This window comes from Megalops cyprinoides, chromosome 11 (genome assembly GCF_013368585.1).
Source record: "Megalops cyprinoides isolate fMegCyp1 chromosome 11, fMegCyp1.pri, whole genome shotgun sequence".
Classification (NCBI taxonomy): Eukaryota; Metazoa; Chordata; class Actinopteri; order Elopiformes; family Megalopidae; genus Megalops; species Megalops cyprinoides.
This window is the reverse complement of record NC_050593.1, coordinates 30,185,018-30,199,956: the sequence shown is the minus strand read 5'-3', so window position 1 is coordinate 30,199,956 and position 14,939 is coordinate 30,185,018. Positions and strand designations below refer to the sequence as shown.

The following is a 14,939-nucleotide window of genomic DNA, read 5'->3' as shown; positions in this document are numbered from 1 at the left end:
GTACAAGACTAATGCGTTGATGGAAATGTACATCAAAACCACGAGTACCACAATGCACCAACATGCTTCCACATTAGAAAAACATGGCTGCGTACAGTAGCTACATCACTGGTGTTTCCATTTGTGTGTCAGATTTTCATGTTTTAGTTAGGGATAAAATAACTAGCTAACGACCAGGAACATTCATAGCGAGTGGAGTTAGCAAATTTCATAGTCTGGTGTACGAAAAAGTTGCTTGATCGCTAGCTAACTATTTTCTTTGAAGCTGGTATAACTGCTTTAAATGAGCGTTCGCTAGCAAGCTAGCTGGCTAGCCTCTCTTGCATGGATTTTTGTTGTGCGCTCCGTGGTTGTCGCGTTAGCTCTCTAGCCGACGGAAATGGTCTTTTTCACTCCAGCCTGCTAATTAAACACAGGTAGCTAGTTAGGAAGGAAGTTAGCTAGTGCATTAGCTAACCAGCCATGCTTTTTCCCGTAAAGTCATCTTATTCAGGGGTGTGTCCGGGGGCTGTAAATCGCGAGCTTGGGAAGACCAAGATGAGATAGCAATGAGGGAAACACCTGCTCTCATCAGCTAGCGAATCGTTTTCTGATCTTCAGTCGCAAAACGTTTTAGCTACGAGATACAAAGGGTGTAAATCACAGCCAGCGAATAATAATAGAAAAAAACATGTTCGGAAATCTGTTCGAAGAAGACGAAGAGGGCTTCGCTCCTGCCCCCAGCGGGGGAAAGGTTGGGAAAGGGAAAAACGCCGAGCCTCCTCCGCCGCGGGGGAGCGTGGGGCTGAGCGGCATCAAAAACCAGGGCGGCACTTGCTACCTCAACTCCCTGCTGCAAACGTTGCTCTTCACGCCGGAGTTCAGAGGTAAGAGCACAACTCAAAATTCACTTGTTTTCACGGTCACCGGCATTGGTGTCGTAGGACTCAATTGATGTCTCCGTTGACGGTGTGGGGCGCATGCAGACTCATTGGCAGTTTGTGTGCTGACCTGTTCACAGCAAAGGTGTCAGAGTCGCAACAGCTTAATAGAAGCTGCCTGTGATATGACACTTTTCCTCAGTCACGGAGTATTTTTTTCAGAGGAATCGGCAAGATTTTGCTGTCTCGTTTACTGTCATGATCAGCCGTTTGTTTCTTCACGGCAGAGGAGTTGTTCACTTTGGGACCTGAGGAGCTGGGTTGTCTGGCTGACAAGGACAAACCAGAGGCCAAGGTAAGGGACAGGCAGCTTCTCCATTCGCTATGTTTGTGTATGGGACTATAGAGGGAACACATTGGAGAGATTGCTTGTGTAAATGGCAAGAGGTGTGTTGTGGACGGCGCCAAGCCTGTGTTTGATTGTCCGAAGGTACGGGTGATCCCTCTCGAGCTGCAGAGGCTGTTCACACACCTGCTGCTGGTGGACCAGCAGACCGCCTCCACGGCTGATCTGACCGAGAGTTTCGGCTGGACCAGCAGCGAGGTAACCCCCTTTTCTGCTTCTGCTCCGTGACACTACAACAAGTTCTCTGTGACACTGGTCTGTGCATCGTACAGAGTGGCCATTGCCATTGGGTAATTGGTTGGGAAAATAACCAGCACGCACAGGCCTCCACGGACTCTGACAGTCTCGCGCCCTTGTTGCGTGTCATGACAAAGATGTTGTGTGATGGAGAACATACATGATAGTGTAGAAACAGAGGGTTTTGTATCAGGTTACTTATGGTGTGGTACTGAAGGTGCGGGACAATTCTGAAAGTGCATGTCTTGTGTCGTGGTCAAGGTGTTACTCTGGTTGTGACAGTGCAGGTATTGTTTAAGGTGTCTCCGGATGTGGCAGAGATTGCGCTGTACTGTGGTGACCCGGGGATGTGTTCGCTGGGATGTGTTAATGGAGGTGTTGCGTTAGAGTGACCCGCGTTTTGTACTGTGGTGACCCAGGGATGTGTTAATGGAGGTGTTGCGTTAGAGTGACCCGCGTTTTGTACTGTGGTGACCCGGGGATGTGTTTGCTGGGATGTGTTAATGGAGGTGTTGCGTTAGAGTGACCCGCGTTTTGTACTGTGGTGACCCGGGGATGTGTTTGCTGGGATGTGTTAATGGAGGTGTTGCGTTAGAGTGACCCGCGTTTTGTGCTGTGGTGACCCGGGGATGTGTTTGCTGGGATGTGTTAATGGAGGTGTTGCGTTAGAGTGACCCGCGTTTTGTACTGTGGTGACCCAGGGATGTGTTAATGGAGGTGTTGCGTTAGAGTGACCCGCGTTTTGTACTGTGGTGACCCGGGGATGTGTTCGCTGGGATGTGTTAATGGAGGTGTTGCGTTAGAGTGACCCGCGTTTTGACATCCTCTCCAGGAGAGCAGCCAGCAGGATGTGCAGGAGCTGAACCGCATCCTGTTTAGCGCGCTGGAGAGCTCGCTGGTGGGAACCTCGGGCAGCAGCCTCATCCACCGCCTCTACCACGGCACCGTCGCCAACCAGATCGTCTGCAAGGACTGCGGGAACGTCAGCGAGAGGCTGGTGCGTCCGTGACGGGCTCCGCTCCTTCACGTTAGACCCTGCCTGTAGATCTCGCGCTGAGCTGTGTCTGCGTAATGCCTGCATAACCGTGGCTCTCTCCACCAGGAGGACTTCCTGGACTTGACGGTGTCTGTGAGGGGCGTCTGCGGCCTGGAGGAGGCGCTGTGGAACATGTTCGTGGAGGAGGAGGTGTTCGAGGGAAACAACCTGTACCGCTGTGGTCGCTGCAGCCGCCTCGTCACGGCCGCCAAGGTCTGTCGCCACTCCGGGCACTTTCGTTTTGAGCTAAAGTGCGTCACGTGCATGAACTTTGGGTCAGATGGATCAGACTCCAGCCTGGCCTGGGTGTTATGATAACTCAAGCGAATGCGTCGGTCTTTGAGCAGTGATTTATTGGTGTTCTCTGGCTGTTGCATTTCAGTCAGCCAAACTGAGGAAGCTGCCCCCGTTTCTGACGGTGTCCTTGCTGAGGTTCAACTTTGACTTCGCCAAGTGCGAGCGCTACAAAGAGACCGGCCGCTACACCTTCCCCCTCACCATCAACCTCAGGCCCTTCTGTGAACAGGTAGCACACCCCTCTCTTCCGAGCTGCAGACCAAACCTTGCCCCTCTCTCGAGTTCGTATGTTATGCTGAATGCATGACTTGTATTCATTTAACACTGTTATTTGTGTGAGAAGGTTTTTCATCTGTGTGTGTTGGGCAGCTGTATAATTGGATAACATGTAAAATCTGTAACCGATGGAAGTCGCTATCGATAAGACTACCTGCTAAATGACAATAATGTAATGCAGTGACTGGGTTCCATTCAGATTTTAACTGCCTTTCTGCTCTGTGATGTTGTCCTTGTGCAGGCAGAGAGGCCAGACTCAGAGTTCACCTATGAGCTCTTCTCTGTCATCATACACAAGGGCGGCTGCTATGGAGGCCACTACCACGTCTACATCAAGGACATTGACAAACTTGGCCACTGGGAGGTGCTGGTGAGAATAAGGGGGGCAAAGGGCCCCCTGTTTCATTTTAGACTGACAGTACTTGCTGATCTCAGCAGCTGACAATAGACATTCAATAGACATACATTTCAGCATTCAGTGGGAGTACAAAGTACCGACACCTCTCCTTTGGACTGTTACCACATTTTGTTGTGTTACAGCCTGAAGTGGTGCTGTGTTTGAGTGGGTTTTTCCTATAATAAACAAAAAATATGCCACACTTTGATTGGGGAGGATCATTTTTAACGAATAAGAGAAAATGGAAAAAAATCCAAAAACCCCCACAAGTTATTTAGCGTTTAATATTTAGTCCCTGTGATGGAAGGCAACCCCACAACACTGCCACTGCTGTGATTCAGCATGGGGATGGTGCTGTCTGAGTTCTGAGCAGAGCTCTTCATTCACCAGACCTTGTGCTTGGCATTAAGTGCAGTAACATAAGACCACAACATTTTTTTCACATCGTCTAAGAGGCTCTTACATGCCTATTTTGCCTTTTATACAAGTTTTTTTTTCCAAGTATGGCTCCCTGTTCGATTCTGGCCTGGTGCTCCTCCCATCACACTCCAAGCTAAAGAACTAACTGAAGATACTGAAGAATGCTGTTCCCTCCTGGAAGTATTCACTTATAAGGCCTTTGTCTGGAGTTTCCCCGTACTGAATGAAAATGTAACGTTTCGTTTACTTTTTATGAGTGGACTGTTGCGTTTCTCCAGGATGAGGAGTCCAAGCCCAAACCGCAGAAGAAAGAGGTGAAGATTGCCGAACCGGCGCTGGAGAAGGAGGACCCGCTGTCAGTGCTCGTAGCTATACTGTCTCAGGTACAGCTCTGCCCCGAGAGTGCACGTCAGCAGCTCCGTCTGAGAGATACTCTGTCTCCCGGTGTTTGCCTGGGATAAAGATCGCTGCTCTTCTCCTACAGGAAGAATCAAAGAGCGTTCTTGTGGACCAGCTGGGCCAGAAGCTGCTGGACAAAATAGGCATTTCTTGGAACAGGAAGTTCCGCAAGCAGTACGGACCGATAGGGAAGGTTTGTCTCTGCCCAGCCTCTCTGCTTTGGTCAGGGCCCTTGCAGACACTTTGTGTGTCACCGAAAACCCAATCGATGAAATGTTCATTCCCTGCCTTTATGCATGCGTGCTGTTGCGGCCGTGTCTGATCGTCATCACTGTGCCCCCTCAGTTTCTCCAGAACCACTCGGACGTTTTCATGCTGGTGTCCAACAGCACGCGGGTCACTCTCAAGGCTGCCACTCCGGTCCCAGATCCACAGCCCAGTCCGACGTCCCCCGGCGCCGACCCGGAGAGCCCGGCGGTCGGCGAGGACTCGGAACCGCGGTCCGGGCATGGTCACCACTGGTTCGACCTGAACGACTCCACGGTGATCCCCATCCGTGAGAAGGACATTGAGAAGCAGTTCCAGGGCAAGGAGAGTGCCTACATGCTGTTCTACAGGAAGGCTGAGCTGCACAGACCAGAGGAAGGTATGGCTGTGTGTGTGTAAAATGTCAGATAATGGCAGATAAGGAGGTGTGCTAAGAACATTAAGTATTATTGACAGTCACCCTGAGGTTCAGAAGTGGCTGTATTAGGCCCCTGTTTGTCTGTTATTTGATATCCTTCTCTGTGCTTAGTAAGGGCAGTAATGGAAAGCAGACTCAGCCATCTTAATACTTTTATCTGCCTATAATGGACTGGTCTCCATCCTGCATCACTGCGGCAACAGACCGAAAGAGCCCAACGGCCTGTTTCCTGCTGTAATACCTCACCAGTGTGACCTCATTGTGTGACATCACTTAGCGCCTTCACTTGTGTGACCTCACCTGTGTGTGATCCTGACTCACATCCTGACTCACTCACTGTTTCTGTTTTGTCTGGCAGCTAAGCAGAACCCCGGTTACAGGGTTCCACCTCATCTGCTAGAGATGGCCCAGGAGGAGAACGCCAAGCTCCAGCACAGACGGTAGGAGTGAATGTGGAGGGAAAAACCATTTCACACGCCAGCGCAGACTCTCACACACACACACACACACAGGCATACATGCACTCTGTCTCATATATGTTCCAACTTCTGTACTCTCACATATATTCCAACTGCAGGACCTTTTGGCATTTCTTTGCTGGTGAAGTGTTTGTAACATTTTAAAGCCTGAGCAAAGAGCAGTGTCTGACTTATTGAACATTTGCACAGAGAAGAGTTTGACGCCTCCAGCAACACCATTGAGGTGCACCTGCACCTGGCCCCTCACTACCACATAGAGAACGGAGCCCTGCAGCCTGTAGGACCGTCCCAGGACAGCGTGATTACCATCACCTTCGACCGGCGGAAGACTGTGGGAGACCTCCGGCTGGCCATCTACCAGGTGACACCATGCTCCACGGCTTCACTCCCAGCATTCCTTTCACCCTGCACAAAACCTGACCGCTTCACAGTCATTATTTATTACATTATTGGCATTTAGCAGATGCCCTTATCCAGAGCTGCTTACATCAATTACAGTTTATTTATTTTACAATGTTATCTGTTTATACAGCTGGATATTTACTGACTTGGATGAGAGCAGAACTGTGTGATATGAGAGTAGGGTGTAGCCATTGGCTCAGCTGAGATGATGTGCTGGCTGTATGTGGGTGTCTGATACGTGGGGCACGTTGTGACCTCTGACCTCTTGTTGTGTGTGCAGATGCAGGACCTCTGGGAGGGGGATATGGCCCTGACAGTGGCCCGGAGCCTTCCAGCCGGCCTGCACCTCTACAACACTCTCTCAGGTGAGATACGCACTGTAGGTCTCTCTCCAGGTGAGATATGCACTGTAGGCCTCTCTCCCAGGTGAGATATGCACTGAAGGCCTCTCTCCCAGGTGAGATACGCACTGTAGGTCTCTCTCCCAGGTGAGATACGCACTGTAGGCCTCTCTCCCAGGTGAGATACGCACTGTAGGTCTCTCTCCCAGGTGGACATAGTGTACAGCACTCTCTCTCTGGTGAGACATGCAGTGTAGGTCTCTCCCAGGTGGACAACAATGTACAACATTCTCTTAGATGAGACAGACACTGTAGATCTCTCTGTGGGAGAGTGTGCAACACTCTCTTAGGTCACCAGGAAGATCATGTTCGCCTCTGTGTGACCACAGACATGCTGTGTCAGTGTAGACGGCTGTGTTGTGTTGTGGCGTGACCCCCGGTTAGAGCGCTGTGTGTTCCCTGTGTTTCAGACGATCAGCAGTCCCTGTACAGCGTGGGCCTGCGCGACGGCTCCGATCTCTTCGTGTGGAACGGCAGAGAGGTGAGCGCTAACTCCCAGCACGCCTCAGATGAGCGCGTGCGTACGCGTGTCGGCGAGTGTGCCTCTCTGACCCCTCTCTGACCCCCCCCCACAGGTGCGGGGTGCGAGCGTGCGGACGGGGGCGGAGTGGGAGCCCGTCCTGCTCACCCTGGTGCGGCCCTCCCTGGAGGAGGCGGACGGGGTGGGCGAGGCCGGGCCGAGCGGCGGTTCCGGCGGAGGAGGAGGGGGCCTGTGCCGGGTGGCGAGGGGCTTCGCCGGCGGGGCCACGCTGGCGTCGGTGCGGGAGGCCCTGGGGCCCCAGGACACGCTGCTGTGCCAGGAGAGCAGCCCGGGGGGGTGCAGCGGGGGCGGGGCCAGCGGCTGGAGAGTGTTCCCCTCAGCTGACATGCACAGGACCCTGAAGGAGCTGGCCCTGAGGGACGGGGACGCCCTGCTGGTGCTGGAGCCCCAGGCCCTGGACACCAGGTGCGACAGCCCGGAGGAGAGTGGGGGATGGGAAATGTTTCTGTTTTTAATGTTTTATTTATAGGATTTTTCCAAAGAGGTTCAACCCAGCTTTCAGAGTGAGGTAGAGTAAGATAAAATCGGCCGTTGATGCTATTATGATACTGTATAAAGACTCCCACCTTGATCTTTTTCTGTAGGTGTTGAATAAACAGGATTATTAGGATCTGGCAGTAATGGTTGGCTGCTGTCTGTTTTAGCCAATCAGAACTGCTTATGAGACCTGGGTTATTGGGTACCTTACAGCTGTTGACAGGAAATGGTTTCATACTGTGTTTGCATTTGTAATTATGCTTAACCTGACTTTTAGACTTGCAAATATTGCTTGAATAATGAGTTTTAAGACCAAATCATATAGCTTGAGCAAATGTATGTTACTCAAGCCAACAGGTTTTCAAATTTAGATTTTTTTTATCTTTCAACCTTCACATCAGTCCTGTTTCTAGGAGGAAAATGGTTACAGGGGTAAAATAAGAGGTTAGGTTAATATTGCAAAGCTTAGAGAAAGGGATCTCAGGGAGGGAGCTCTGATATGACATCCAAACATTGTCAGCGGCTTTTTTCCTCTTCTGTTTTCTGCCTGGTTTAAAATGCATGTTCTTCTCCTTTTAGTAGTCATGTCGCATTGGGCAGCCAGTCCTGCTGGCCTGCTTACATGCCTGACAGCTGTTTATGCACGCTCTGCGGATCGCAGTAATTAGAGCGCACCGATGCTGTCTGGGTGACTGGCGAACATGCCAGCCTATGACGCGTGGCCTCTCTTTCTTCTCCACAGCCTCATCAGCCGTAGCGGGGACATCGTCACCGTCACAACCCCTTCTGACTGCCGCTGGCTGCAGGTGGAGTTCTGCCCCCGGGGAGGAAGAGGAGCCGAGGAGGGAGAGGAGGAGGATGAAGAGGAGAGGAGGAGGGGAAAGGTCCCTGCCTCTGGGAACATGGTGAGGCGGGCAGCTTCTCTCCGCTCTCCTGTCTCTCACAGAGCAGAGCGTTTGGGCCCAGAATCAAAGCGTCAGCCAACGATCTTGTAGTGGCCAGCAAAACTGCTTGTAAATGGGCAATACGTCAAAGCAGGTGCAGGTCCTCGCCTACTGATCATTACATTATATGGCTGCGTCAGTATAATTATCGATGTCTCTTCTCAGCCAGTCCTTATGGCATAATGATCAGTGGGTTTGTGCCCGTTCTGCAGTAATGGCTGTGAGCAAACGGGAAAGGGACGTGCATATGTGCATGCTTGTGTGTGTGTGTGTGTGACAGACTGTGTGCAGATTGGTGACAGGGTGTGGTTCCTGTCTCGCCTCTCCAGCTGCTGTCCGAGGTTAAGCAGACGGCTATTGAAGTGCTGCAGCTTCAAGACCAGCTCAAAGGTGAGGCCTGGGTGACCAGTCACTGTTCTCTCTCTCTTTCTCTTTGAAGTGCTGTATCATCACTGTGCTGTGTCATGAGATGGCAGATCAGATTTCCAGGCTATTTGGGCAGTTATATTTTGGCATTTCTAATGTGTGTGTGTGGTGTGTGTGTGTGTGCGCGTGTGTGTGTGCGCGCATGTCACACTGCTCACTAGCGGCTTTACATTCCTTTGCAGGTGTGACGTGTTGTCTGAGGCAGGTGGATAGCACTGGCAAACTCCTGCCCCCAGGTACACCATTCCCCTGCCCCTCCCGCTACCCAGTAACCCCTCTCTCAGGTCATTCTCGGTCAGTCAGTAATTCTCAGTATTCTCTCATTCTGTCGTAGCTAGAACACTGTCAGTAATCCCTCTATCACACTTGATCAGTCAGTAACTTCTCTATCCCTGATTTCTGCTGGGTTAATTGATAACTCCTCTATCACATTCAGTAATCCCTCTGTCAGTGTAGCTAGATCACAGTCAGTAGTCCCCATCAGAGTCATGCTTGATCAGTCAGTATCCATTTATATTTACTGAGGAAGTAGATTGTGGGTTAAATGCCTTGTCCAAGCTGTGCCCCAGCGGGGAATTGAACCAGCAACCTTTTGGTCACAAGTCCTGCTCCTTAACCACTACGCTACACTGCCGCCCAATACTCTCTTCCCTGTGTTTTCCTCCACAGTGCGTGAGAATCTGACCGTGCGTGAGGCTGGGGTGAAGCTCATGACCTCTCTGTCCCTCTGTTTCGGAGCTGCTCCAGGACCGACACAAGTGAGTGCCACCTGGCAGAGCTCTCACAGCTTTTTATCATTATTTTTGTGAATGGATTAACTCCCATCAAGAACTTTACATTAAGTAGCTTAATAGCCTTAGAGACACTGTTATCCAGAGTGATCATAGCGTAACATAATCAGTTTATACAGATGGATGTTTTACTGAAGTGATACTTTACAGCTGTGCCACAGCTAAGATCTGAACTGGTAACCTGCTGGTTATAAATCCGACTGCCATAACCGCTGGGCTGCCTGTGGACACCTCCCCAGCGAGTGTGGGAATGACCACAGTTATATGTGTAAACTCTCTCCACTGTGCTGATTACTCTCTTTCCACCTTTCTCTCTGTCTCTCCACCCCCTTCCCCCTCGCCTCTGTCCGGCAGCTGTTTCTCTACTTCAGCGTAGGCTCGGACCCGGCTGCTGCCGGAGAGAGGGAGCTCATTGTGGAGGAGACTCTCACTGTGAAGGAGGTGGGCAGCAGCACAAACTGTGTGTGTGTGTGTGTGTGTGTGTGTGCGTGCGCACCTGTGTGTGTGCGCACCTGTGTGTGTCTGTGTGTGTGAGAGAGAGAGAGAGAGAGAGAGAGAGAGAGAGAGAGAAAGAGAAAGAGGAGAGAGAGAATGTGTTTTTTGTGTGGGCCCATAAAACAAAAACATGCAGCTTATGTAATTAATTTGATGGTAAGATGCCCTCGTCCAGGCTGCCTGGCAGCCTTTCACTTGTCCTTCATTCATGTAGGAGGACCCTTGACTGCAGGTACTTAGGCTATATACCTTACTCAGGTGTACAACAGGTGTTCCCCATTTGGGATATGAACCTGCACCCCTTTGGTTTGAAACCTGTTTCCTCAGCTGTGCCACACTGCCACCATGTGTAATGTGAGAGACAAAAATGCTCCTAACTGAGTGTTGTGTGGAAAGACATGGCACTAAATGAAATGTGAGCCGTACACACCTGTGTAAGCAGCTATACTGAGAGGAATATTTCCTTCTCGTCTTGCAGTGTTTGATGCAGATCATAAATCTGGCTGGACTGGAAGGTAAGAATCGGTGCCTGTTTCTTTGTCTGTGCATCCTTTCCCATTGACACTTAATCTGTAAAACTCTTGATTTGTTGTGGTCATAATTTGCCCGGCGCGTCCCTCTCCCCAGGTGTCTCCTGGCACCTGAGGAAGATGGATTGGTGTGAGGAAGTAGGAGACGCCCTCACAGACGAGGTGAGAGCCCTGCATGTCACTCGCACGCAGGCTGCGGATTCAGCTGCTTTCGGGTTTATATTGAAACCTGTTTAATGCCTTTATGTCCAGTCTTGGCATGTGAAATGATGTGTTGTATGCATTTAGAAGTGGGGGAAGGCAAACGCGTTTGGGTCATTCTGGCTGTTTGTCTCACTTGTTACCGTTTCGTTCTCTCAGGATGCCACCCTGGCTGAGATGAAGATTCACAATGGTGACACCCTGGTAGTGACAGAGGGACGACTTCCCCCCAAGGTACTCCGGCTTCCTGTGTGGGAGGAGCTTCATCCCCTTTCCTGTGTGGGAGAGGCTTCTCCCTGCTTCCTTTGTGAGAGGGGCTTCCTCTGGTTTTCTGTGTAGGAGGGGCTTCTTTATTAGGCTGTGTAGGAGGGGCTTCTTTATTAGGCTGTGTAGGAGGGGCTTCTTTATTAGGCTGTGTAGGAGGAGCTTCTTTATTAGGCTGTGTAGGAGGGGCCTCTTTATTAGGCTGTGTAGGAGGAGCTTCTTTATTAGGCTGTGTAGGAGGGGCTTCTTTATTAGGCTGTGTAGGAGGGGCTTCTTTATTAGGCTGTGTAGGAGGGGCTTCCTTCACTTGCCTTTGTGGGAGGAGCTCCATTCCCTTTCCTCTAAAGGAGGAGCTTCCTTCTCCTTCCATTGTTGGAGGGGCTTCTCTTCTTGCTGGTGTGGGTGGAGCCTCCTACCATTTCCTATGTGGGAGTAATTACTGTCAGTTGGTGCTGCTAGTTGCATAGCTCTTTTCCCACGAAGGCTGACTCGTTAGGCAGTACTGACACAGCAGGTTATTTCTCTCTGCCAGGGGTTCATGAAACTGCCCATCTGGCTGTGTGTGGAGCACAGCGACACCCCCATCTCAGTGGAAGCCCAGGAGAACCACATGGCCAATGGGATCGGAGGCCAGGCAGAGAGCGTCTCGGCTGCAGGTGAGCCTGGGTGCGCTTGCCTGGACTTCGGGGGCATGAGGCAGTGTGGCAGGGTCTGATGGTCTCCTGTGCTTTTTCACAGATGGAGCTGAAATGCAGTTTGTAGGACAGGTGGAGATCTCGGGGGAGGCGTCCTTGGACGACCTAAAGACTCAGGTAAAGGAACGGAAAGATCCAGAAGATCTTGAGTTCGTATTTTACTCGCGTGAGTAATGAAAGGGCTAGGTAAAAGCTAACCTGTGTGTGTGTCTGTGTCTGTGTGTGTCTGTGTGTGTGCATGCGCGTGTGTGTGTGGCAGGTGATGACCCTGCCCTCGCTGCAGGACCTGTGTGTACCCACGCCGGCCTTTCTGCGTGTCTGGGCCCTGGAGGGCAGGAAGCTCGGCCGGATCCTGAGAGGAAACCAGCAGCCCCTCAAGTAGGAGCCTCCCCCATAGACACAGACAGAAAGCCCTGAATTCTACCTTTAGCTGTCTGGCAGGCACTCGCATATAGAACAAATCACATGGCCAAGGTTCAGTAATGCATACAGAAAGGCCACATAAATTACAGTACCTGCAGAAGACGACACATCACATAAGCACTGCCTACTTTGCTTACATTTTAATGCATAACGCCTGACAGCAATATACAAGGAAAGGAATTAAGTGTTTTTGTTTAATACAAGTGCCAAGAGGTGGGTCCTCAGTCTGTAGTCGAATTCTGTGATTTTGTCACAGTGGGAACCTCATTCTACCACTTAACCAGCACTTGTCATTTCACAGGCAATGGCTCATACCTCTTTCTCTCTCTCTCTCTTTGTCTCGCTCTCTCTCTCTGTCTCGCTCTCTCTCTCTCTCTCTCAGGAAGCTGAAGCTGGGCAGTGGGGCGGAGCTGTGTGTGAAGCAGCTGCTGAAGGAGGAGAATCTTGGGTAAGCAAATGGCCTGGTAGCCGTGCTGCGGTCGGTGGATCGCAGACATGCACAGTGTCTGCTTTTCCAGTCTTTCTGTAAGCATGCGTCTTAGGAGAACACAATCTTAAAAAGTGCTACCTGAAACGAATGTGACCTCCGTGTGAACCCTGCCCCCCAGGCCAAAGGAGATGCTGCTCCGGGTGCAGATAGGGGTTCCGGGGGAGCGGGAGTACTACCCCTCGGAGGAGTTTGTTTGGGATAGCACCCGGGACAGCTCCGCCCATGCCCTGCGCCAGGCTCTCGGCGTGCGGTACGGCCTGTCTCCGGACAGCCTGCACATCGCCAAGTACTTCCCTGACAAGTACTCCTGGATGACCATCTCCAACTGGGTGAGGAGGGGGGGTGATACAGGGATATGACCATCTCCAACTGGGGGTGGAAGGTCGGGGAGGGAGTGAGGGAGGTGGTATGGGATATGACCATCTCCAAATGGGTGAGCCGGGGAGATATGTGGGAATATGATCATCTCCAGCTGGGTGAGGAAGTGAGGAAGGGGGTGATATGACTGACTGTAATTGGACAAAGGGGGATATAGCCATACCCAGCTGGGTGAGGAAGAGATTGGGGGGGTGGTGATATGCCATCTGCCATTGGAGATGGTGGGTTATGACCGCCCTCATCTAAATAAGGAAGAGACAGAGACAGTGTCGCTGTTACAAGCGAATGTTTGATACTGCTATTTGTAGATTGCCTCTGAAGGGGTTTTCCAGAGTTTACTCTTGGGTATTGATCAGAGATGTTACATGAGCTGAAAAAGCTTGTCATGTTTTCCTGTGGTGCGTGGATGACCTCATTCAGAGCCAGCAGGTGTCCAAGCGGAAAAAGAAGAAAAAGGCGGAGAGCATGCAGGGGGCGCCATTTTACCTGAAAGACGGGGATCTCATCGGCGTCAAGGTATCGTACTGCGCTGTCCGGAGAGAAGATGTGGCCATGGCAGCCACTGCGTAGTGCTTCACGGTGTCTCTCTGTCTCCTCTCGAATGGGACAGAACCTCCTGATCGACAGCAACAAGGACTTCAGCACTCTGCGGGACGAGCTGGGCCAGCAGAGACTGCAGGAGGAGGCTGAGAACAGGAGGAAAGGGTAGGGGGTCCGTCCGTCACCCGGGCCAATGTGCTACAGACGGCACTGAGCCCGGAGCCCTCGCTGCAGAGCGTGATAATCAAACCAGTGCAGGTGTCTCCCCCAGTGCCCGCCCACAATTTACTCACCTGACCTTTGTAGTCTTTATTATTACATTACATTATTGTCATTTAGCAAACGCTCTTATCTGGAGTGCCCTACGTAGGTTACAGTTTTTGCATGTTACCCGATTATACAGCTGGGTGGTTGCTGAGGCAGATGTAGGTTAACTACCTTGCCCAAGGGTACAGCAGCAGTGTCCCAGTGGGGAATCAAACCAGCAACCCATCGGTTATGAGCCCTGCTCCTGACCACTATGCTACACTGCCGCCCATTATCTCTTCGTGTATCGGTATGATTTTTGCTTTTTCTGTGTCCATCATCTGTGTCTTGCTTATGTGTCGTACCTTTTCAGATTGTGTTTATTTGCTTGGTTTGACTCGCTCCTTCTTCCCTGACTTTTGTCTCGGCATTTGGGGTTTATTAAGCTTGTTTTTTTGCTTGTGTTGTACTCTGCCTCACTTGTAAGCCATTTTGGATAAAAGCCAAATGAATAAATGTAACTGTAAATGTTAAGCATAGTTGTGTTTTTTTTCCCCATGTGTCCAGCAGGGAGCAGAATGCGAGCGTGGAGCCCAGCCTGGAGACTGGTCCTGAGCAGAAGGGCAAAGGGAAATGCAGGAAGCCAGAGGTGGCCTTGTCTATCAATGTGGGGGTCTTCAGATAGCGTACCCCCCCCCCCCCTTCCCTCCGTCAGGACAGCCTATACAAACGCACACACGTACAGTAATCCACAAAGCTACGGCCATCCCCGACGTCTTTGTGCCAAACTGACTTGCGCCGCTCGTCCTCTGGCCTGGCTCCGCCCCCTGGCCTGGCTCCGCCCCCGGGAGCCTTCCCGCAGGCCCTTGGACCGGTCGTGCCTGGTGGGTCCTGAGTGTAGACCTGTCACAGTTTTCGGGTGGTGGGAACGGGAGGTAGGGATTATAGATCAGGTAAGGTGGATCTGTGGCGTGGAAAGCAGTCTGTCGCCTCTCTGCAGAAGACTCGCTAAAGCACTTACTGGTGTTTCCTCACGGCCCTCCTGATGTCCACTCTCACTCTGTATTACTATGCAATTTGTAAAGGTCACCATGCAGTCAGTACGCTCTCCCACAACAGCACAGACCTTGAGGAGCCGGCAGCTCATATGATTCTAATTAAGAGGAACTTAATTAGCTAGGGCTAATTAACAGCTAGATGCTT

The 14,939-nt window shown here is 51.3% G+C and overlaps 1 protein-coding gene across 2 annotated transcripts; it reads left to right on the top strand.

The window, feature by feature from the left end:
• Window positions 1–206: 206 nt before the first annotated feature.
• Window positions 207–14,440, top strand: usp40 (ubiquitin specific peptidase 40). Of its 2 annotated transcripts, none has more exons than XM_036540232.1 (31): window positions 207–866; window positions 1,148–1,215; window positions 1,351–1,464; window positions 2,336–2,500; window positions 2,606–2,752; window positions 2,922–3,065; window positions 3,354–3,482; window positions 4,208–4,312; window positions 4,414–4,521; window positions 4,674–4,974; window positions 5,372–5,453; window positions 5,682–5,853; window positions 6,175–6,259; window positions 6,706–6,776; window positions 6,871–7,241; window positions 8,056–8,218; window positions 8,587–8,647; window positions 8,866–8,919; window positions 9,353–9,441; window positions 9,829–9,915; window positions 10,448–10,484; window positions 10,597–10,661; window positions 10,860–10,934; window positions 11,497–11,620; window positions 11,703–11,776; window positions 11,919–12,037; window positions 12,465–12,530; window positions 12,691–12,901; window positions 13,371–13,466; window positions 13,561–13,655; window positions 14,307–14,440. In XM_036540232.1, the coding sequence occupies exons 1-31, from the start codon at window positions 671–673 to the stop codon at window positions 14,419–14,421; spliced, it is 3,789 nt and encodes a 1,262-aa protein (XP_036396125.1). In that variant the 5' UTR covers window positions 207–670; the 3' UTR covers window positions 14,422–14,440. The 2 variants fall into 2 exon arrangements, with proteins under 2 accessions (XP_036396125.1, XP_036396124.1); XM_036540231.1 differs by having other exon boundaries at window positions 14,304–14,440.
• The last annotated feature ends 499 nt before the right edge of the window (window positions 14,441–14,939 follow it).

Excerpts from the sequence above, each read along its gene's own strand:
- usp40 (XM_036540231.1), top strand. The coding sequence starts at position 671 with ATGTTCGGAAATCTGTTCGAAGAAGACGAAGAGGGCTTCGCTCCTGCC. Across the intron at positions 3,066-3,353 it reads TCAGGCCCTTCTGTGAACAG|GCAGAGAGGCCAGACTCAGA; the intron begins GTAGCACACCCC and ends GTCCTTGTGCAG. Across the intron at positions 13,467-13,560 it reads GGGATCTCATCGGCGTCAAG|AACCTCCTGATCGACAGCAA; the intron begins GTATCGTACTGC and ends CGAATGGGACAG.